Below are 21,075 nucleotides of genomic sequence, written 5' to 3'. Positions count from 1 at the left end.
CTTCCGTGAAGTTCCTGAAAAAGCAGCCCAGAGAGACGGTCCACCGTGAGGGGCAACGCATCATGGACCCCCACCACCACCACCACCACCATCATCATCATCATCCTGACTACCAGATGCAGCGACCGCCCAGGCTTTTGTGCAACCCTGTGGAGCGTCCGCCCGGCCCCGCGTGGCTGGACGTGAGGGCCGAGCAAGCCCCCATTGAGATGGAGGACGCTGACAAAATGGCAGAGGGGAACCGAAGGGAGCGCGAAGTGAGACACAAGGACGGCCTCGAGCAATGTGGCCAGCAAAGACCAATGGTCCAGTGGAATCAGAGACGCTTGGACGGGTGGGAGTTCCACGCACAGGCGTCCGACAGACAAAAACTGGCCTGAAAAGTCCAGAGGAACAGAAAAGGTGAGAGATTGTTATATGCGCAACAAGTGTAGTTAATGTGTGTGTTTTCTATGTATGTAACCTATTGTGTTCACTTACTATAAAATATTTTAGCTAGAAGTTGAACATGTTATTACAGTATGTGTGCCTGTGTCAGACATGACTTTAGTGCTATCAATAAAACCGTCATTGGACTTAAAACATCTAACATTAAAAGGCAAACTGCAAATTTGTATCACCCATCTCTCTAGGTGTAAATGTCAGCCCTTTAGTAAACAAGAGACAGGAAAAGCACTTTGAGAATAATGAGAATTTACTCAAAACTTGCATGCAAGGAGACTACTTAAATTCAACCTGATGGCTGCTTTTGTATTAAGTGTCTGCCTATTTCTCCTTAGGCAAGGTCATACATACACACGACATTTTGCTTTGTCTCACAGCTAAGTGATAACACATGGAGAGAAAGGAACAAGGTCTAACGTTCTTATCCTCGTACTACAACAAAAGATTTTGTGATTTCACAATTAACATCGAATCCATTTTATAAGTGCAAAGAAATCTATTTTTCTGACACCGGGACAGTGTTTCCCAATCTTTTTTTTTTTTTTTTGAGCCAAGTCAAATATTTTACATTACAGAAAATATAATGACACACCGCCAAACAAAAATGCCACAAAATGTGGATTCACGCGTTTACCTTCAGCCATGGCCTTATGAAACACACAAGCACACAAGAAAATGTCCACATACATGTGTAGCTAGTTACACACTTAGTAGCCTAATAAGTGTGTCGTTTACTGTGCAAGTGCTTGTTTTCTGCACACCGTGTGACACTTTTCCATCATAGCAGCCGTGTTCAAACATGTCATTAAACACTTCAACCTGTCGTATGTGCTTCTGTTTAATACCAGGTTATTAATTAAGAAGAACATCTGTTTTTTATTGTACCGCTTGGTCAAAGTTTCCTCTTAATATCAGGCCATATGAAATGACTCTGATTCGTGTCTTTTAATTGACTGTACAGTACTTTTGATGGAATGCACTGTTGAGCTCGCCCTGCAGTTTAAAGCCGGTGACAAATCATCTTCAGTATGTATGCTTCATACAGTGCTACCTCGACTTAAGAGTGATCCAACAAGTTTCCGGAGACACGAGTACATTTTTTGCCTTGCGTTGCGAGTTGCGTTACCGTAAAAGTAAACCTAAAACCAAGAAAATGACATGTGCATTTAACCAAACCACACAACTTTGCCTTTGCTAGCTTAATGCTAACACGCAATGCAAAACCCCAGACTAGCATCTATGTCACGGTAGTTATAAACCTTTAAATGGCAGCTATTTGAACACAAACAGTGCAGCACCGGATGCAATCAGACAATGTAACAATTCTCATTGTAATATATATGTGAAAAACAACTAATATTACTGCAGCCTAGTTGTGACTGTCATTTATTATACTGCCCCCTGCTGGCCAAAGGTGCGTACACCAGGAGGAGCAGCACAATGTCCATCAAATGAAAGCATAAAGTCATAATGCAAATGCTGTTTAATTATCCATCCATCCATTAACAGCTGACTTTGGGCGAGAGACCTGAACTTGTTGCCAACTGCTGGGCACAAATAACTATTCACAATTTGCTTATTTTTGGAATGCGGGAGGAAACTGGAGTACTCGGCGAAAACATGCAAACTGCAAACTGAAAGGCCAGGGCCCAGATTGAAAATAAAAAAACGTAAACATTTATTCAATATCCAATCTAATCTTACTTTATTGGTTAAGCATTCTAAAAGCAAGCACGGTGCACTAAAAGCAGCACAGTCGTTTACTTGTAAGGTTCAATTATGTACTAGTAACACAAAGTAAGAGAGTCGTTCCACAAGTGCACTGAACTATCTTACTAGTGAGGACAAAGAGTGTACTAGTATACGAACTTTAAGGTGTATATCAAGGATATCGAATAAATGCTCAAACTGGGGCCCAAAAGGTTCGAGATGGCCCTGACAGAACTTTAGCGTTTCAATTTGGCGCATGCGTGTTGTAACTCCACTCGATAAAGGGATGCAGTTCTCCTGTACGACGTTAGTGGGCGCTGTAAGCTGTCCTCTCTGGCTGTACAGTAAACATGGCGGACTGAAGGAGGCGCAGCGTGAGTTTGAGTAAAAAACAAGTGCTGACAATCCTTCTTTTATATAAATAATTAGACCTTTGTCGTAGACCTGCACCATAGGCGGTGGTTGGTAAATATATTTGACGTTTTATCGGTGCAGCTCAGCTTTCCGTGTGGGGGACTCGAACCCGCATGGTCAGATCCGAGCATCGTTGACTCCGTACGCGGATTGTCAGCCTTTGCCACCAAAAAGGGCGGACGAGAATCCCACCTGGTGAGTTTTTAAACTATCACTACACTTATTTTTCCCCCTCAATATTCGTCGTCAAGTGGTACTTTAAAAAAAATATTATTATTATTTTTTATTTTTTTTTAAGTACAGCTTTTTGAAGAAGGTGTTTGACGGCGGCCCGGGAAGGCACCACCGCCTTGTTCGCAAATTAGCATTAGCTGTGTCGTGCTAACCTAACCTAACCTAACCCCGCTTGCGTGACAGATGACATGCCTGAGAGGAAAAGTAGATGTCACTGGTTGTATTTGCACTTAGAAAGCAGTGCCGAATGAAGGAACGTGTCCACCTAAAACATGATTCGAGCTACACTGACTTTTTAAAACCATCGAACCATCGAGGAGGGGACGACAACGTAAAATTGTCAAATAGCTCAATGGTGTTTGGCTTGCGAGTCTTAACGCATGACATAGCGATATAATTTTGACCTTACAATGGTGGACTTTATACCGTAATGACTGCATTCTTAACTAACTCTTGCATCGTGTATAGTAAAGTGCAAAAACCTTCAATGATTTAATTGCATTAAAGTTTACTACAAACTATAGTACAGAAAAGTATATAGTTCTCATCGGCTACAACATTAGGTACAGTACACCTGTATTATACTGGTTTCAAAATTGTGTGTGTATTGGAGCTTATCAACAGAGTGGGCTTGTCTGCCTCAATCAATCCGAAACACAGCCATTATCTGCTTGTATGGGTTTTCTCCAGTTGTTCTGGATTCCTCTCACATTCCAAAAACATGCCTCTTACGTTCACTGAAGGCTCTGAATTGCCCAAAGATGTGAGTTGTTTGACTATAGGTGCACTGGCAACCAGTCCACGGTGTGCCTCTTTTGCGCACAGTCAGCTGGGATATGCTCCAGCTCATATGTAAACCTAATTGAGGGAAAGCCAGCATAATAAATGATTGTGTGTGTTCCTGACTCGCTTTCAGTGCAGCTGCACAGCCGACGTGAAAAGACACATATGAGGGATCGCCTGAGAAGATAATGGTGAAGGAAACAGCGCCGGAAGACGTCGACGACCCCGAGCGAGGTTTAACCATTCAGCCGCAATTTGACAGTTTCAGAAAAAATAGTTAGATAACTCAAGATTTACTGGGTTGTTTCACCCTTGGCCGGCACGGTAGTCGACTGGTTAGCACATCTGCCTCACAGTTCTGGGGACCGGGGTTCAAATCCCGGCCCCGCCTGTGTGGAGTTTGCATGTTCTCCCCGTTCCTGGGTGGGTTTTCTCCGGGCACTCCAGTTTCCTCCCGCATCCCAAAAGCATGCGTGGTAGATTGATTGAAGACTCTAAATTGCCCGTAGGTGCGAATGGTTGTTTGTTTCTATGTGCCCTGCGATTGGCTGGCGACCGGTTCAGGGTGTAGCCTGCCTCCCGCCCGAAGATAGCTGGGAGAGGCTCCAGCAGGCCGCGACCCTCGGGAGGATAAGCGGTAAAAGAAAATGGATGGATGGATGTTTCACCCTTGATTTGTGGCCAGGCCCTCCAGACACACAACTATTTGCATAAAAACATCAAAAAGTAAATTTTCCATAATATGGCTACATTGAAGATACAGCAGAATGATGACATCGCTCATCCCGCAGGTCAAAAGACACCGTCCAAGCCCTCCTTCGATTTAACGCCCAGCTCCAAAGGTCGGCAACGCAAAATAAACTCCAGATATTTAGACTATGACACCAGCGACGCAAACGAGGATCCGAGGGACGACGACGTGCCGGCGAGGAAGGCCCCGACAAAGGCGGTGGGGGCGGCGACTACCGGGAAGACGCCTGGCAAGCGAGGACGTCCGAGAAAGGTCCCGCTGGCGAATGTGGACGACTTTATAACACCTCACGTGCTTAACGGGGACATCTCGTCCAAAACGAACGCTGGTGTCACAAACTATGACACCAGCAACGCAAACGAGGACCCGAGGGACGACGACGTGCCGGCGAGGAAGCCCCCGACAAAGGCAGCGGAGGCGGCGATTCCCCGGAAGACGCCTGGCAAGCGAGGACGTCCGAGAAAAGTCCCGCTGGCGAGTGTGGACGACTTTAAAACACCTCAAGCGCTTAACGGGGACATCGCGTCCCCACTGAACGCGTCCGCCTCTCCCTGCACCGAGGCGTCTTTGGAGAACGGGACGCCCAAGCCAAAGAGGAAGTACGTGAGGAAGCAGATCGTTCACGTGGAGCCTGTCCCACCATCTGAGAAGAGTCTCGAAGAAGGACCTGAGGAGTTGCAACCGGGAGGCCGCCCAAGGAGGAGCGCTGCTAAAATGTGAGTCACGGCTTCTCTTTATCCTCTTTCGCACTTCAATAAAGCCGGCTAATTGATCGATCAAATCGATATATTGCTCATTATTTTTAAAGGGGGAGTTTGCAGTTTTAAAACTTTGGTTTGAAGGTGGCCTCACTTCACTAATCCCCTCCCCGACTTGAGTCTGTGACCAAAGCCATGCCCCTCACGTTTTAGGGCGATGAAGTTCCTCCACGCGATGGTGCAAGAGGAAGTCAGCCGTTCCTCTGAAGGTGCAGAAGCCACCAGTGACGTCATCACCAAACCAGCCCCAGAAACTACAGAGGAAAGAAGTTCCCAAGAGAAAAAAGGTGCAGTTAAAAAATACTGGGTCACGCTACGTACATTTTTACAAGTAAATTCAATGAGATTCCCATCAGGCCGCAGAGGCCGAAAGAGAAAATGCTCTGACGGCGACGCTGCAGAAGACGAGGACTTCGTTCCCGATGTCGCGGGACCATCTGAGGCGGAAGAGGAGGAGGAAGATGATCAGGAGGTGACCGACTCGGATTCGCACGACGAAAGCAGTGTGAGTGGGTGTTCTACCTTTTTGTAGTAGCTCTTAAATCAGGAAATATTTGGCAGTATTTGCTAACTAACAAAATGCTCGCCATGGCACAATGGGCAAGGGCGGAAGAGCAAGGAGGGTGTTTTTTTTTTTTTTTTTTTAAGTCTTCCGAGAGAGCCAGCGTTTGGACCTGGGCTTCGGGCTGGTGTGGCCGTTTTAGAGCGCCTTGTTGTTGCAGCGTGGAAAAGCTCTGTGACGACTCAGTGGGATATATTGTAGTCTCACGGCTCAAACATGTAGACGTGTGTAGACATAAGAACGACGCTAGACATTTTTCCAAGTCGTCGTAGAGATACTTAATTTACATCTGAGCTCGGCGTGGTTCCAGCGGATATGTCCATAGCTTTCGAGAGCAGAGACAGAGCAATTTGGCAGGGTTGTTAACAACTCTCTTCTCAGTGATGTGTCAAATTTAAAAGACACATTTGATTTTCACTTTACAGGGACTTGACTGACTATTCTTATTTTTCTGGGGTCTTTCAACGTATTATTATTCTTTCAAAGGTTGAAGTATGACCTCCAGTCTGAATTTGTGTTTTTTGTGACTTGATGCCATAAAGTTTCGAGTAGATCATAATTTAATTGGTGCTTGCTCATTTGTGTTCATAATAAAGTTGTCTTCTCCAGGCCAATCGAAACGTCAGAATAACCAGCCTCACACTTTTGGAGATCGTCGAAAATCAAAAAACATTGTAAGTAATGCGTAGATTTACTTATTTTTATGACCCATTAGTGCGTCTAAAAAGTTTTTTTTTTTGTAGCCGTGACGAGCAACTCTGTAACTGGGTGTTCCCGGAGTGGTTGCCGTCCTCCAGTGTCTGGCATCGAGTTCCCTCGAGGTGCTTCCCTTCACCGTCTGACAGCAGCCATATTGTTGCCCTCACAGTTTATAAAAGCATCATAATGTTGGCGTGTGTTTACTGCAGTGAACTCGAGACCTATCTACCTCAGGAGTGTCTCTCGGCTGCTTTCAAAGTGTCCAGGGACGGTTGTGACGAGGAGATGCCTCTGCAGAGACTCAACAGGTCAGATTATTGTTGGTCTAAATGTGCCCTGACATTGACTGGCGACCAGTCCTTGGTGTACCCGCCTCTCCCCAAAGTCAGCTGGGATGGACTCCAGGTCACCTGTGACTCTAATGAGGAGAAGCTAAAGAAAATGGCTGAGTTTTCATTGCATAATCATGCTAACTAGGGATTTTCCGATCACATTTTGTTGAGTTGAGTGATCTGATTTTGAGTATCTGGTGATACCAAGTCTGAGGCGATACCTCTGCAATCCAGAGGGAGAGTGATAATGTATATTATACACAGTATATAAGCTTTAATAAACTATGCAGAGTTCCTATATTGTGCGCATATGATTTTTTTTCCCAAAGTAAACAATTAATTTACCATCCATCCATTTTCACTACCACTTATCCTCACATCTTCGGGCAGGAGGCGGTGTAGACCCTGAACCGGTCGCCAGCCAATCGCAGGGCACATAGAAACAAACAGCCATTTGCACTCACATTCACACCTATGGGCAATTTAGAGTCTTCAATCAACCTACCACGCATGTTTTTGGGATTTCCAATCGGCTGATCGGGTCGAGACAACTATACTGCCAACTAACCGTGAGTACACATTTTCTGGACGTTTTGCGCAGGTTCGAGTCCTTACCAGCCCATCCGGAGTGCTGGGACATGCACCTGTACACCGGCGGGCCGGTGTGGGCCATGGAGTGGTGCCCGACGCCTGACAACGCAGTGGCCTCGCAGTACCTGGCCGTGGCCTGCCGCAGGGACATGGAGGAGCAGCACTACTTCCACAAAACCTACTCTGGAACGGCATTGGTGCAACTGTGGGATGTGGGCACACTGGACTACAACACCTGGTCTGCATTTTTATACATTTTCATCGAACTACTATGAGCTCTATTATGGGAGCCCCAGACTTGACATGGGGAAAACGTTTTGACTTGTAGCCACAACATAGATATAACATGTACACAAAATGCTAAATTGTGGCCACCAAATACTAATTTGTGGTCACAAATTAGGTATAACGTGTACGGTAAATACTAATTTGTGTGAACTAATCATTCCCATGAACAACTAGATGTCTAGGTAAATTGACTATCCAGGAATGATCTAAAAATTATTCATTTATATTTTCACATCACGTTATTCCTACTTCGTGGCCACAAATTTGTATGTCATGGTCATCATAAATTGCCCATTTTTGCAATGTTATGTCAGGGGCACCGTACTCTTTTGGGCAAAAATCTTTCCTGTTCCTGTACAGGCCGAGCTCGAAGCCTGCCCTGGCGTACGGCCTGGTGTTGGACCAAGGTTTCGTCTGCCACCTGAAGTGGTGTCCGTCGGGAGGATGGGAGCTGCCCACCACCCAGAAAGAGGTAACATGACATCATATATGAACATACGTCAAAAATGATTGTCTATTTTTTACTGGTGTGAACATGCTATGACCACCATCATGAGTACTATAGTATGATAACTATGAGCGTGTACAGTGTACTTTGCAAGCCACAGTGCAAATTGCAATTATTTGAGGAACTAAAAGATTGCGTATACATAATATACAGTTAGGCATGAGCCGGGATCAGAATCTGAGGGTATGAAAGTTTTAGTGGTTTAGAAACCGTAACCTTTTAAAACCGCGGCATACCTTGAAACAGGTCACCGACCCGTGCCTATATACAGGAAAACGTGTACAATTGTGCAATGGGATAATTAATATACAGTATATACAGTAACGCGGTATGAATGAATGGTAGTCCAGTCTACGCTAGCTGTATATGTAGACATATAAGAATGCAAATTTTGTGTGGTTAAGGCTCCTCTGCTGCCCAGACTCGGTCTCCTGGCCGTCGCCACCTCCATGGGTGTGGTCGCCATCTACAGCCTGCCCCATCCTGATGCCCTGCGCGCCAGCCAAGACTCTGGTAAGGCCACCACCGCTACACATACACACTTCACCCCCCCCCCCCCCCCCCCCCCCCCCAAAGAAAATAATAGAAATAAATTAACCAGTTATTGAATGAAATAAATGAATAACACATTTAGTTACCCAGTTTAGACAGGAAACTTCTAAATTCATGTCTGAAACATTTCAGGACTCTTGATCATGTAAATGCTTGGTGCGTTAGGGTTAGCGTCAAAGTAGTGCAGTGCATCCTTTGTCCAGCAAATGGCAGTGTTGCCCATGCTTGCAGTATACAGCATCCAGCAGACAGTCCCTTAAAGTGTTTTTTTTGTTAGCTCCTACTCTATGTGAAGATTATATATGCTCTTAGTCAACATAATGGTAAAAGTACACCGTCAATCACACACAAGCATCGCCATCGAGTCAGACCAGTCGCAGCGGACCACATCACGTATTCAATTAACTGACTCGCTCAGGGGGGGCCGTAACGCTGGCGCTCTTTAACGACATATATTTAACGGTGGGCACGCTCGCTTATAGTGTCAAGTGTGTGCGCGCGTGATGACGACAATATGGATGATAACTTTTCAACCCGGCTCTCATCACTCTGCTGACTTTCTATCATATACGCTCTCACAGTGTAGGCAGTAGATAAACGACTTGCCCGCCTCCTCAATCACACACACATTCTGTGTGTGTTTTTGTGTGTCCGATAATCTGATGAAACACCGGCGCTCACGGGCTGTTAGCAGTAGCTCATGTCATACACATGCTCCATGCAACACATAATTCTCTCCTCCCATTCACTTGTCTTCCATTCCTTCCGTTCGTTTCTTTCATCCTTTCATACCCTTCTCTTACATCTACTCTAACATACATCTTCCGTACACATGCATACACAATTCATGCAATCATTTGCTTACATACTCATCCATACAGGTTTTTAGCCCTGTATATGGCTTGGGCTATCGAATTATTTCAGAATCGATTATCCCATCGATTATTTGAGTAATCGTTTAAAAACATTATTTTGCATTATTAATCAGCAATACCAATGCAAAATATGTATACGTGAGGTGCAGGTATTATTTTTGTTCACTTGGGGTTCCCATATCTGTAACTCTGAATGTTTGTGGTTTTAAAAGGCGGGGCCTGGCCTGGTGAGTGATGCGGGAGTCAGCGAATGAGAGTGAAGAGTTGGCTGTTGTGAGCTCAGGTTAATGGCTGGCTGTGAACTACTTATACCTTTCTTGCATACATCTTCCTAACAAACAAGTTGCCTGCACGCACCTTTCTTGCATACACTTTTCGAACGTACACTCTCACATGTCGGGTTTGTGTGATTAAAAGCAAAGAAGCACTGCTACACTTTGGGTGTAAAATCAAAGTCTGACATTTCTCAACTTTTTCTTTTCCCTCCCTCCCTCCTACCTGCATTCTCGCCCAGTGCGCCGTGGCCTTTAGTTTCCATTTTATTTCGTAGACGCGGGTCATTGAGCGACTTCATCAGCTCGCCGCGTCCAAGCATAGCTTGCATGCATTAGCGAGACTTCATAAACACACACACACACACACACACACACTCGCGCAGAATATTACACGCTACTGGATGAATTTGCAAGCGTCCGTGTATGTGTGTGGATTTGGGATGAGTTGAAGATGTCTGAGGTGGGTGATGCGGGAGAGGGTTAACTACTAGCACACTGCGCTGTTCACTTCAGATAATTACAAATACTCCAGTCACATGAATGAATGAGGTGTAAAAAAGAGGAGGAGGAGGAAGGGGGCGGGGGTGTAAAAGACAAAAGGTGCGAGGCGGCTTCGAAGTAATTGACTGTTCCAATATTTTTCCCATCAGACCAGGATCTATAATTGAAATGACAAAGAAGATGCATTACACGGCTGGTTGTTAGTGTCACAAAGCTGTGAAAATCTACACCGCCCCTCTTCCTATCTTGTCAGTCACTGTGAAGCAAGCCGCAGCTACACTCTATGTTTACATTTCTGAGGAAGAAATTTAACAAAAACTGCAATACTGTATTTTCCTGCAAATGCAGATGACAGCCAGTCAGAACCTGTAAAAACTGTGTACAGTAATGTGCAAGCCAGGCGTCTTAGCCTGTGTGTTCATGGCAAAATATTTCATTTGCATGAGGAAAATACTGGAGACTGTTTAAGCAAAGGTGTTTGCTTTTTTTAATGCAAATTTATATAGTTTTTTTTCTGGCCTAATTTACCTTTTTCCTGAAAATATAGTGCTTTCATTGATTTTCATATCTTCAAGTAGCCTATTTGTCACTTCGTAATGCTCTTTTTAGCCTAATCTACAAAAACCTATCATTTTAAACTCATGCGCTGCTATGGATGTTTTTATTTGTCAACTGAAATCGGAGCATTCACTGCCATAGACGAATCTATACGTTAAGTACATTTTTCAACGGGTAGGTGTGGAAGATGTTTTGGACCAGTTTGTCTGTGCTACTAAGTTTTTAAACCACCATGATGACGAGCAGATCCCTGTAGATTGCGGCTTTGTATCACTTTTTGACTCGAGATCAGCACAGCTTCTGGGCAGAATATGAAGATTAGGGTGTGAATTTCAGCTTGTCCCATCAATCATGAGGGAGATAAATGCCAATTTGACAATCTATAAAACTTCCGGGGGAAAATATTGCTCTTTCACACCAACATTTTTGTGGTCAACCATTCCATTTCACTGTGGTTATCCTCAGTAAGCTGACTAATTGTGATTTTTCACTGCACAGGTGATGCCAGCCAGCCAACCTCCATTTACAAGGTGAGTGTGCGTGTGCTCTTGTTTCGATGAGGCCCTCCTCCAATTCTTTGAAGTTATCACCTGTGTCCTCCCTGCAGCCCAATCCGGTGGTCACCCTGAAGCTGGGCTCCTTAAAGGCTCCCCGCCTGGAGCGCAGCGGTCAGGTTCTGTCCATGGACTGGCTGCCCATCAAACCACACGATGTCATCGCCGTCGGCTTCTACGACGGTAGTGTGTCCATCTTCTTCTTGATATTTACTTTCAGAGTGGAAAACAACATCGGCTGTTTCACACGGAAAGAGTTGACGAGAGAAGACTAACGGTTGACGAGAGAAGACTAAATTTAAAAAATCCTTCTCATGGATTTTAGTGACAAAATCTTTTTTCAAACCTTAACGGGGGATATTGTATTTACATGGGAAATTGCCTTTTTAAGCAAGCATTTTAAGAAAAGTATAACAGCCTTTTTCGAAACAAACTATGTAGATTTTCATATCCTAATATAGCCTTTTTGTGACCCGATATGTACTATCTTTTTAATGGCAATGTATGGTGATTGTGAGGCAAAGTGCAATGTTTTGTTTTTTTTCCATGAATAAATGTTTTTTTCACAAAAATATTGTACTTTTGGGACCAAATGTAATAGTTTCGTGGCAAAGAATAACAGGACTTTCCCAACGACTGCTGCAGTGTTTGTCTGAAATCTGTCTTCTCTCTCTCTCTTAATAAAATAAAAAAGGTATGGTTGGTCTGTGGGATCTGACCACCAAATCTGCATTGTTGCGCTTCCAGGAGTCACATGACTCTCCCAGCTTGCTGCCGTACAAATGCTTCCTTGCTCACAAACAGGCCGTGCGAGCGCTCACTTTCTGTGCCGCCAGCAGGTAAGACGCCGTGTAAAATGTCGGTAATGTCATCCCTTTGCGAAAATTGTGTAACGAGCGCATGTTGTCTTGGGTCAGACATCTTGTGGCAACAGCGGGGGAGGACCGCCTCCTGAAGACGTGGGATCTGCGCAGGCTCTACGGGCCAATCACAGTGCAGAAACGCTCCCTGATCAATGATATCTGCTGGCCCGCCAATGCACCAGGCCTCTTTTATGCCGAGGACGGCGCCTTTACAGCGTAACGCACTCATGTTTTTTTCCTGTCATGATTTAACTTGATCTTTTAATCCTTAAGAGGTCCTTTAAATATACATTCTCAAAAATTTAACCTTATCAAGAAGTGTTCTAAAAACTGTAGATATGCATATTATTTCTTACTTTAAACTAGACAATCTTTTAATTCACGATCCCACATTTATCTGGCAGTCCAATTCAATTAGGACTGCTGGATTTCCATTTTTAAATGTGTCGCCCATTCAGAGAATGTAAAAATGTTTTGTTGCATGTGTTAAATGTGATCAAAAATGTAACTTTCAATGGGATGTTTTTTTTTGTCGCTGGGAACAAATGTGTCAGATTTGTATGCAACTTTGAGATCAACGAGTGGGGGGAAAAAAGTCTCATTGAAAAGCATTGAAAATGCCATTTTTGAGCCAACACTTACCCAGAGCATAAACTCATATAATCCTTTGTTGACTGCCGTTTGGACTACTAGATTTCTATTTTTGTATTTGTCCACCAGATGGTGCTAATTTCCCTCATTCAAGGCATGCAGCAACATTTTGTTGCATGCTTTGAATAGGTTAAAAAAAAATCATTTTCAGTGAGACATTTTGTTGCGAAGAGCAAATGTTACATTTTGTGTAGCTTTGACAGAAGTGATAAACACACAATTAAGGTCCTAGTGATAAAAAAAAAAAAAAAAAAAAAATCTCATATTAAAATGTTCTTTTTGAACCAACATTCATCCTAACACTAAGTAACCATTTATGTTAACATTTCAATTGGGACTACTTATTTATTCTGTTTATTCATATTTGTCTGTCCTTCTTCCTCCAGACACAATTCAAATGGAGTCCATTACTTTGACCACCAAATGAACTCTTACTTTGCTGTGCCCAGGATGACCGCTATATGGGTCTGTCTACTTGTTTTATTAACAAAGATTATTATTATTATTATGTCATGTGGCCTCGCGGACCACTCCATTCCTAAGTCTCACGACTTCCTCTCTTGTCGCAGTCCATCTCTTACTCTGACTGGCTGAACACTTTGGTGACGTCGGACATGCTCGGCGAGGTCATCATCTCCATGTTACCTTCCTTGTTTGCTAATACTCAGCACATCAAAAAGACAGTCAAGAAGAGATTTGTAAGTTAGCTCCCGTGCATTTACAGTCAAAAGTTACGGGCGAGTTGTTCCAGACCACCAGCAATAGGTGAAAATCCGCGATTATATAGAGACCAAATTGTAAATAGTTTGTATGTAGTTTTACCTCTCCTACATGGTGTACAACACATTTAGTAAAACACCACCGATTGTCACTCGCACTCGGACAGTTCTCGAAAATAAGAGAGAAAAGGTGCTTGTTTCAAGCTATTTATTTGGCAATCCCTGTCGAAGTTCGCTGTAGAACTGACACATAAAACAAAATAGAATTGTATAGTGGAGCCCTGCATGTTTGCAGTTTGTAAACAAACGTTTGTTGGGCCACAATATATATATTTACGGTTTAAACTATTAACATAGGCAATTGTAATCACTTTTAGCGGAGCATCAATACATCGCAAATTCGCACACACACCTGACCCTATGCCCCGCAGGGAACTGTTTATTCAAATACCAGAATGTTCACCCAAACTGTACAAATTCATTTCAACACAAGTCGGTCAACTTAATTCCAGCATATAATTAGAAACTCCATAAACGCGGGGGATCACTGTAAACCAAATCGATCCATATTTAAAGATGCACTGTAAACAGGAGGCGCCGTTTATACGCCTTTTGTCTCCTCAGCCCGTCTACTTCACGTCTATGGAGCGTCACGACGCCACCCCAGATGCTAAAGAGGGGGAACAGGAAGTGTGTGGGGAGGAGGTGAAGGAGGAGAATGACAGAGCAGATGGAGGAAGAGACGGCGGCGAGAAGGCTGACGTCCGCCCGCGACTCTTTGACACGTACAAAGAGACGGAGAGGAAGTACTACCTTCACCACACCGACAACAACATGGTACGTACAAGGCCTACATTTCGCCATTTTACACACGTGTAAACATTTTAAAAACATTAAACGTGTATGTAAACAAGGTGAATAACACGCCCTAAAAATTGGGGGAAATCTCATTTGAGAGTTAAGAATTCCATCAAATTTGGGGGTGAAAGGTGTGAAGAGGCATGTCAAGGAAATCCACTGACATTTTTGGGAAAAAGTCTTAAGTTGAGTGTTAGGAATTTGCAAAGAGAACAAAAACAACAGTTTAGTGACTAAATCTAATGTTAAGAGTTGCGCCGTTTATTTAGTGGGAAATTGTTAGTGTCGTTAAGAATACCAACGGTATTTGGGTCGTGGAGTGTTAACAATAACCTCCAAAATATTTGGGAACTGTCTAACTTGCTTGCAGAAAATCCCGTTAAATGTGTTATAAGTTTACAAGTGTGAAGTGTTACAATTTTTAAAATCTGTTCAGAATTTGAAAATATCCACCATTTTGGGAGGACTGAGCAATTCCACAAAAAGTTGGGTTGAAAAGTCTAAGTTGGGGTGTTAAGAATTGATGATGGCTGAATGATGATGAAAGATTTTAGGAACAAATTGTGATGAATTAACAACAGCTTTTATTGGAAAAAAATTGAAGTGGAGTTTTTACGTTTGGTAACAGCCTAAACAGGATTAAGAATGAACCCCTCCCTACCGCCCAATAAATAAATAAATAATAAATAAATAAGAAAGGTAAAAGTCTTAAGTAGAGTGTTAAAGATTTGTACAAAATTTGTGAAAATTCTAATACGTAGTGTTGGTTTTCTTGCAGAAGTTCTTCAGCAAAATGGGACGCTTGTGGAAGCAAATGAGAGACACGGAGTTTTGCAGTCGGCTCAACATGGATGAGATGCCTTTGGGATCATTGCACAAGGTACACACACACACACACACACGCACACAGCACATGAAAAATATCAACTTCACCAGGAGTGATGCACCAAGCAAGAGACTCCTCGTCCTCCTGGTGTTTGTGTGTGTGTGCGCGTGTGTAATGATGTGTAAAATAAGGAAAATGTCGCCCTGGGTGGAAGGCGGCGGCCGTGGAGGCTTTTGATGTGTTTGGTTGGAACAAAAGATGAGGAGAACAAAGAGATGGACTGCGGGGAGGTGGTGATGGACGCCCGGCAGGACAACACGCTGGAGGGTTTTTCTTTAAATGTTATGGTGTGAAAGGATGAGACACAAAAGGCAAGAGCGGGATTTATTTTCAGCAGTAAAGACGAGCTGAGTTGGGACTGGTTATGATAAACAATGAATGGAAACAAACATCTCAAAGGTTTTATTTCCTTCAAATAATTCGATAGCCATCAACTTTGGCTGAGAGTGAGGGCGCACCCCGCACTGGTTGCCAGCCAATGCCAGGACACATAGACAGATAATCGGGCTGGTTGCCAGTCAGTGTTGGGGCACAATGATGAAACAAGCATTTGCACTCACATTCACGCCAACGGCACAATTGAAAGTCTTTGACGTTAAGCCCCGAACAGTGAGATATCCCCCCCCCCCCTACTCGCCCACCCCCCCCCCCCCTCACCCCCCCCTCAGGTGCGCCTGAGTCCAAACCTGAGCTGTCACACGTGGATGGCGTCGGGCGGTCTGGCTGGCCTGGTGCGCCTCAACTGCATCAGGGGCCTGAACAACCAAGACGTGGAGGACGTCATCAGCCGGGCCCGCGGCATCCCCGAGGTCGCCACCGCCGAGGTCGCCTCCCCGGACGCTCCCCAGGAAACTCCCTGCGACGCTCCTCTATGACAGCCGCTATGATTTGGTGAACATTTTTAAATTAAATATGACATTTTTGTTGACCTCCTCAGCCAGAGAATGACTTGAACACGCCTTTAGTTTGCCGGCGTTGTTGCATATTTTTTAACGTCGTGGTGACGAGTGTGTTAGTCACACTTTTACAATCATGTTTACAGTCAAGAGCGAGTCTTTACAGTACAGTATGTCCATATGAACATGAACGTAAGGATGATAATTAAAGAGTAACTATCAGCTTCTTATACCGTGTACAGAATGTATACACATGTTTATAGTCAAATCGTGCTTGGAATTATGCTTTTTCTTCTTATGGAGAGCATACTGTAAATAAGGATTTTTGTAATGGATTGTTTTGAGGAATAAATAAAGTAGATGTTGAACATTGTGGCTTATGTAATTTGGTGTCATTTTTGCAGCTTGTTCCTGTTTACTTGTTTTTTTGTTGTTGTTTTTTTACTCAAATGCTACTAGGCCAAATTGTTCCTCAAAAAAATTGTCCTTATCAATTATTGATATTATTTAAAGGCCATCAAGCAAGGTGTTTAAAAGTAAAGCCTCGCAACCTCAGTCACCATATTTAAAGAAACTGCGGTCAGTCCATCGTGTGCAGTCTTTTTATTTTGCGAAGTTACAAAAAATTGACATCACGTAAACGTCACGCAGACAAAAGTGTTTGCACACAATGTTGAAAGTGTATTTACACATGTACACGAAATATTTACACAAACAACACAACACGAAGCATCCACAAAAATCAGAAACCACATCATGGTCATCGTTACATTCACTGTGTGTGTGTGTGTGTGTGTGTGTGTGTGTGTGTGTGTCATTGGCACTTGAGCACGATATAGAGCCTCACAGCTGACGAGCATGCAAGCATAAAATGGATCAGTTTCAAAGAACAGCTCATTGGCTTTTTGTGAAATGATAATTACAAAATGAAAATTCCCTCTTGAGTGTGGCTTCGCTTCCTGTTCCAAACACAAAACAATTGAATATTCACTGGATGTCAGACATCTTGGAATCGCGAGTTGTACCGCTGTGTGCGTTAAAAGGGGGGAATGAGCAAGCTTTATTGATGATTCGTTTTTTTTGTTTTTTTTTTTACAAAATGATTTTCAATTGTCTTTGTGCGGCATCGAAAAAAAAACCCAAAAAAACACACAACATGCTTTGAACACAACACAACACAACAAACAACCACTGACATGAACCGGCCGATTCAATTGCACTTGTGGACAAATATGTATTTTCTAAAGACATAAACGGACATTTCATTAGGAACACCAGCTGATGATGTCCAACATGAATAATTATCCCATTTTTGATTGGTATTAATAGTGTACTGCATCGCACATGGAGCTGTTCCTAATATTTTGTCCTTCGCGAATGTCATTTCGCTGGTGCATATAATGAAGCGTAATGGTATTGAAATGGTACATCATCATCATTACCATTTCAATCTTGAGGCGACATAATTCCGCACGGCTCCCGCAAAGTGAGGGAAGACAACACTTCTCAGACAGTTGAGTGTTCACGGGAACTGTTTTCAACACTCTGAATTGGTTAATAATGCGTAAAAATAACACATGACATGGGGATAGACCAACAGTATCGATTTGTGATCAAATATGAAATTGACCATATTTGGACATACAAAGTTTCTGCCCGACAGCGACGATACGAAGTAGTGATATATTATTTAGTTAGAAATGAAGGAAACCCATGTTCGTTGGATTTTGCAAAAATAGGTGATTTTGATGACTGTTTTGGTTTCAGCGCAGACGTTGATGGACATTCCGGGGTCCAAACGCTCACAAGTTGTGAATTTGTGGAGAATTTTTTATTTTTTTTGGGGGGGGGTCACTCAGTCCCAGGGATCCTGGCAAAGTCTGCAGTTTCGCATGTCGTTGTGGTAGCGTTCCACCTGGATGGTGACGCTGTGGAAGCCAAACTTGGCGCGAAGAAGCTCGGTGGCCTCCTGCAAGACCGACTGCGTGTCGGCGCCCTCGTCTGGACCGTCGCGGCACAACAGACACAGTCAGTACGTCACAGCATTAAAAACAACATACGACTATATATTACAGTGGTGCCTTGAGGTACGAGTTGAATTTGTCCCGTGTCCATGCTTGTAACGCAAAACATTCTTATCTCAAATCATTTTTCCCCATTTAATATAATGGAAATGCCATTAATCCCTTCACGGAGTAGTAGTATTGTTATATTTTCTGTCTGCTTTTGTTAAAGGGTTATAACGCTGCAACTTATGATGCTTATCATTAGCCTGTCTATGGCGTTTTCCATTACGTATCAGCATTAAGCTAGTAAGCATTCCTCAGGCCAAGTTGTTTGTTCGTCCATCAGCCAAAAGTCTCTCTTTTGTTCCGGAAATCTGTCGAGCCTAGCTGTCAAGTCATTGTCTGAGAAACTCGGCGTGAATGTGGTTATGATGTTATATAGCATAACTGTTTCATCACAGCGGTGTAAAATTGAGCTCTTGCTAACAGACATCATTTCAGAAATAGTCCGAAAAGCAAAGAATTACCTGGTGGTTAAACGTCGCAAGCACTCCATCTACACTCGTCAAATGTTCCTAGTACGACCCCTTTAATTTAGTGTAAGAACAAGCCTCAACGTGCACACTGACGGGAATTTTTGCTCTTTACCGACGGCCAGGTGGGCGGAGGCCAGCGTCTGCCCCAGCGTGAGCGCCCACAGGTGCAGCGAGTGGGCCGAGCGGACCGCCTTCACCGACAGCAGAACCTCCTTCACTGACTTGAACTCGATGCCTTTGGGAGAACCTGCAAAGAGGAAAGTGCGTTTGGCTTTTTCTTTGGCTTCGTGGGTTCTTGTGTATGCACGTGATTCCATCACAGATGGATACTATTGATGGCAAAAAGGGTGATGATGACCGGAGAACATTTTCACAATAACGTTTAGTTAGCATTTCACTCATTATGCACTGTGTGTGTGTGTGTGTGTGTGCGTGCGTGCGTGTGTGTGTGTGTGTGTGTGTGCGTGTGCGTGTGCGTGTGCGTGTGCGTGTGCGTGTGTGTTTGCAAGATGTCCACCTTCCATGAGTATCCTGAAGACGTCTCTGAGGATGGTGACGGTGGTGCACAGAACAAAGATGGAGAACAGGAAAGTGCAGATGGGATCGGCCACTTTGTACTCAGGCTGCCAGTGACCCAAAAAAAAAAATAAAAAAAAAAAATGAAACAACTTTTTAGCACACACATTTAACATAATACGTCACATGACAGATTTACACATTTGTCATTTTGGTATTTTAATTTCCACTTCCTTTTAGTAAACTTGATAAGCTTTTTTTTTTTTTTTTTTAAAGTAATTGTTAATAATAATTTTCAGCAATATTTTCATCATTCTATGGTTACTAAAACTATTATTCTATCAATAATCATGAACTAGTAGCGTATGCCATCATCCTAAATACCCCATGTAATAATGTAAAATATAATTATATGTTTTCCTTTTTTCTTTCAATCATTGTTTAAAATTATTTTATTTGGTTAATTAAAAGTGAATTTATTGCCATTTGTATTTTTTCATTTACATTGTTATTTTTTATAACACAGGTGTCGAACTGGTGATCCGGGGGCCAGATCCGGCCCGCCGCATCATTTTACGTGGCCGGCGAGAGCAAATCAGTCGGCTACGAAAATGTCAAAATTGCAAATTGTCTTCACTTGTCATAATGTTCAGATATTGCAAGCATGTTTTGTTACCGGTCCCCCTTTTTAAAAAATGGAATAATACTTGAAAAACATGTTTTTATAGGCTTCTGATTTCAAAACTAGTCATCCATCAGTTTTTGTGTATATGTAATTATATGAGGTGATAAGTCATTAATATGGGAAAAAATGCGTTTGACACCCCCTGTTAACTATAACTTTGGGTAATATTGAGCACCCATTTATTTAGCTATTCTAAACGATTTTAATTGCCAATTTGTAATTTGACAAAATGTCAGCTAAACACGGTCTGACCCGGAAATAGATGACGATGGCGGCCACCATGACGCCGACGCTCTGCAGCAGGTCTCCGACCACGTGGATGAACGCCGCCCGCACGCTGGTGGTGCCGTGGGCGCCGCCCAGCAGGGCGTGGCCGTGAGGGGCCTGCGGGCTCCGGGCGTGCTCCTCGATTTGCCGGTAGCCGCGACCGTGGGTGTGGAAGGTGGTGGACTGGTGCAGGATGTACGCCATGCTGAGGGAGTTCACAAAGGAAGAAAACACGCATGCCAAAGCAGCAGGTGGCGCTATAACTACAGTGCTCACCCCATATCCACTATATAATGCCCTGTATAGTGAGTTGGCCATTTTGTAGTGCGATTTAAATGTATAGGTTATCCTCTATATCCGGGTTTTTTTTTCCCAAGGGGCCATGAGAAAGTGGAACATTGCAGGACTACTTTAGAGTGCCTCGTTGTCCGCAATAAGTGTGCACAGGTCATGGTTAGAAATGTGGCACCACCAGGAGGGGGTAAATTTATGATCATATATATATATATATTTTTAAGCCTGACGTGACCGCTAGCGTGTGGACAGGGGCTTTGGGCCGGCATGTCCGTTTTAGAGCCCCTCGTCGCGGTGTAGAAAATGACGACCAATGCCCCATGCCGACCCCGTGGGGTATACTGTGTTTCAGCCACCGGAAACTTGAAGCGGATATATTTTCGCGGCTAAAACATGTAGTTACGGAACTTTAAGGATTGGAAGTGCCTGGGCAAAATGTAGCTTATGTAGACGCTACCGCGTATATAACCACGAAAGTGGCGTCGCTACCGAAAAGCTATTGGATGTCG

At 43.6% G+C, this 21,075-nt stretch overlaps 2 protein-coding genes across 5 annotated transcripts in view; one reads left to right on the top strand and one right to left on the bottom strand.

Annotated features, from left to right (window-relative positions):
- The first annotated feature begins 2,497 nt into the window (after positions 1-2,497).
- Positions 2,498-16,625, top strand: gtf3c2 (general transcription factor IIIC, polypeptide 2, beta). Of its 4 annotated transcripts, XM_061704813.1 has the most exons (21): positions 2,498-2,528; positions 2,650-2,763; positions 3,719-3,819; positions 4,377-5,052; positions 5,248-5,381; positions 5,451-5,599; positions 6,266-6,330; positions 6,400-6,477; positions 6,565-6,663; positions 7,175-7,516; positions 7,927-8,038; positions 8,479-8,587; positions 11,334-11,365; positions 11,443-11,572; positions 12,084-12,228; positions 12,307-12,468; positions 13,290-13,368; positions 13,473-13,601; positions 14,247-14,459; positions 15,259-15,360; positions 16,035-16,625. In XM_061704813.1, the coding sequence occupies exons 3-21, from the start codon at positions 3,774-3,776 to the stop codon at positions 16,239-16,241; spliced, it is 3,009 nt and encodes a 1,002-aa protein (XP_061560797.1). In that variant the 5' UTR covers positions 2,498-2,528; positions 2,650-2,763; positions 3,719-3,773; the 3' UTR covers positions 16,242-16,625. The 4 variants fall into 4 exon arrangements, with proteins under 4 accessions (XP_061560797.1, XP_061560798.1, XP_061560799.1 ...); XM_061704814.1 differs by having other exon boundaries at positions 2,504-2,763; positions 3,724-3,819; XM_061704815.1 differs by having other exon boundaries at positions 2,504-2,763; positions 7,289-7,516.
- Positions 16,626-17,459: 834 nt separating this feature from the next.
- Positions 17,460-21,075, bottom strand: part of slc30a2 (solute carrier family 30 member 2) — a 7,510-nt gene continuing 3,894 nt past the window's right edge. Inside the window, exons 5-8 of the mRNA XM_061704275.1 lie at positions 20,258-20,477; positions 19,322-19,427; positions 18,917-19,051; positions 17,460-18,263 (exon numbers count right to left, since the gene is read on the bottom strand). Coding sequence (XP_061560259.1) covers positions 18,118-18,263; positions 18,917-19,051; positions 19,322-19,427; positions 20,258-20,477 — 607 coding nt within the window. The 3' untranslated portion in view covers positions 17,460-18,117. The remainder of the gene's footprint in view (positions 18,264-18,916; positions 19,052-19,321; positions 19,428-20,257; positions 20,478-21,075) is intronic.

Source organism: Phycodurus eques, chromosome 18 (assembly GCF_024500275.1).
Source record: "Phycodurus eques isolate BA_2022a chromosome 18, UOR_Pequ_1.1, whole genome shotgun sequence".
Taxonomy (NCBI): domain Eukaryota; kingdom Metazoa; phylum Chordata; class Actinopteri; order Syngnathiformes; family Syngnathidae; genus Phycodurus; species Phycodurus eques.
Note: the sequence above shows the minus strand (reverse complement) of the source record. Positions and strands in the feature narration are given on the sequence as shown.

Bases quoted from the DNA above. Each gene is read 5' to 3' on its own strand.
- gtf3c2 (XM_061704813.1), top strand. From the start codon at position 3,774: ATGGTGAAGGAAACAGCGCCGGAAGACGTCGACGACCCCGAGCGAG. The intron at 13,369-13,472 runs GTCTGTCTACTT...CTCTTGTCGCAG, and splicing joins CCAGGATGACCGCTATATGG to TCCATCTCTTACTCTGACTG. The intron at 13,602-14,246 runs GTAAGTTAGCTC...TTGTCTCCTCAG, and splicing joins AGACAGTCAAGAAGAGATTT to CCCGTCTACTTCACGTCTAT.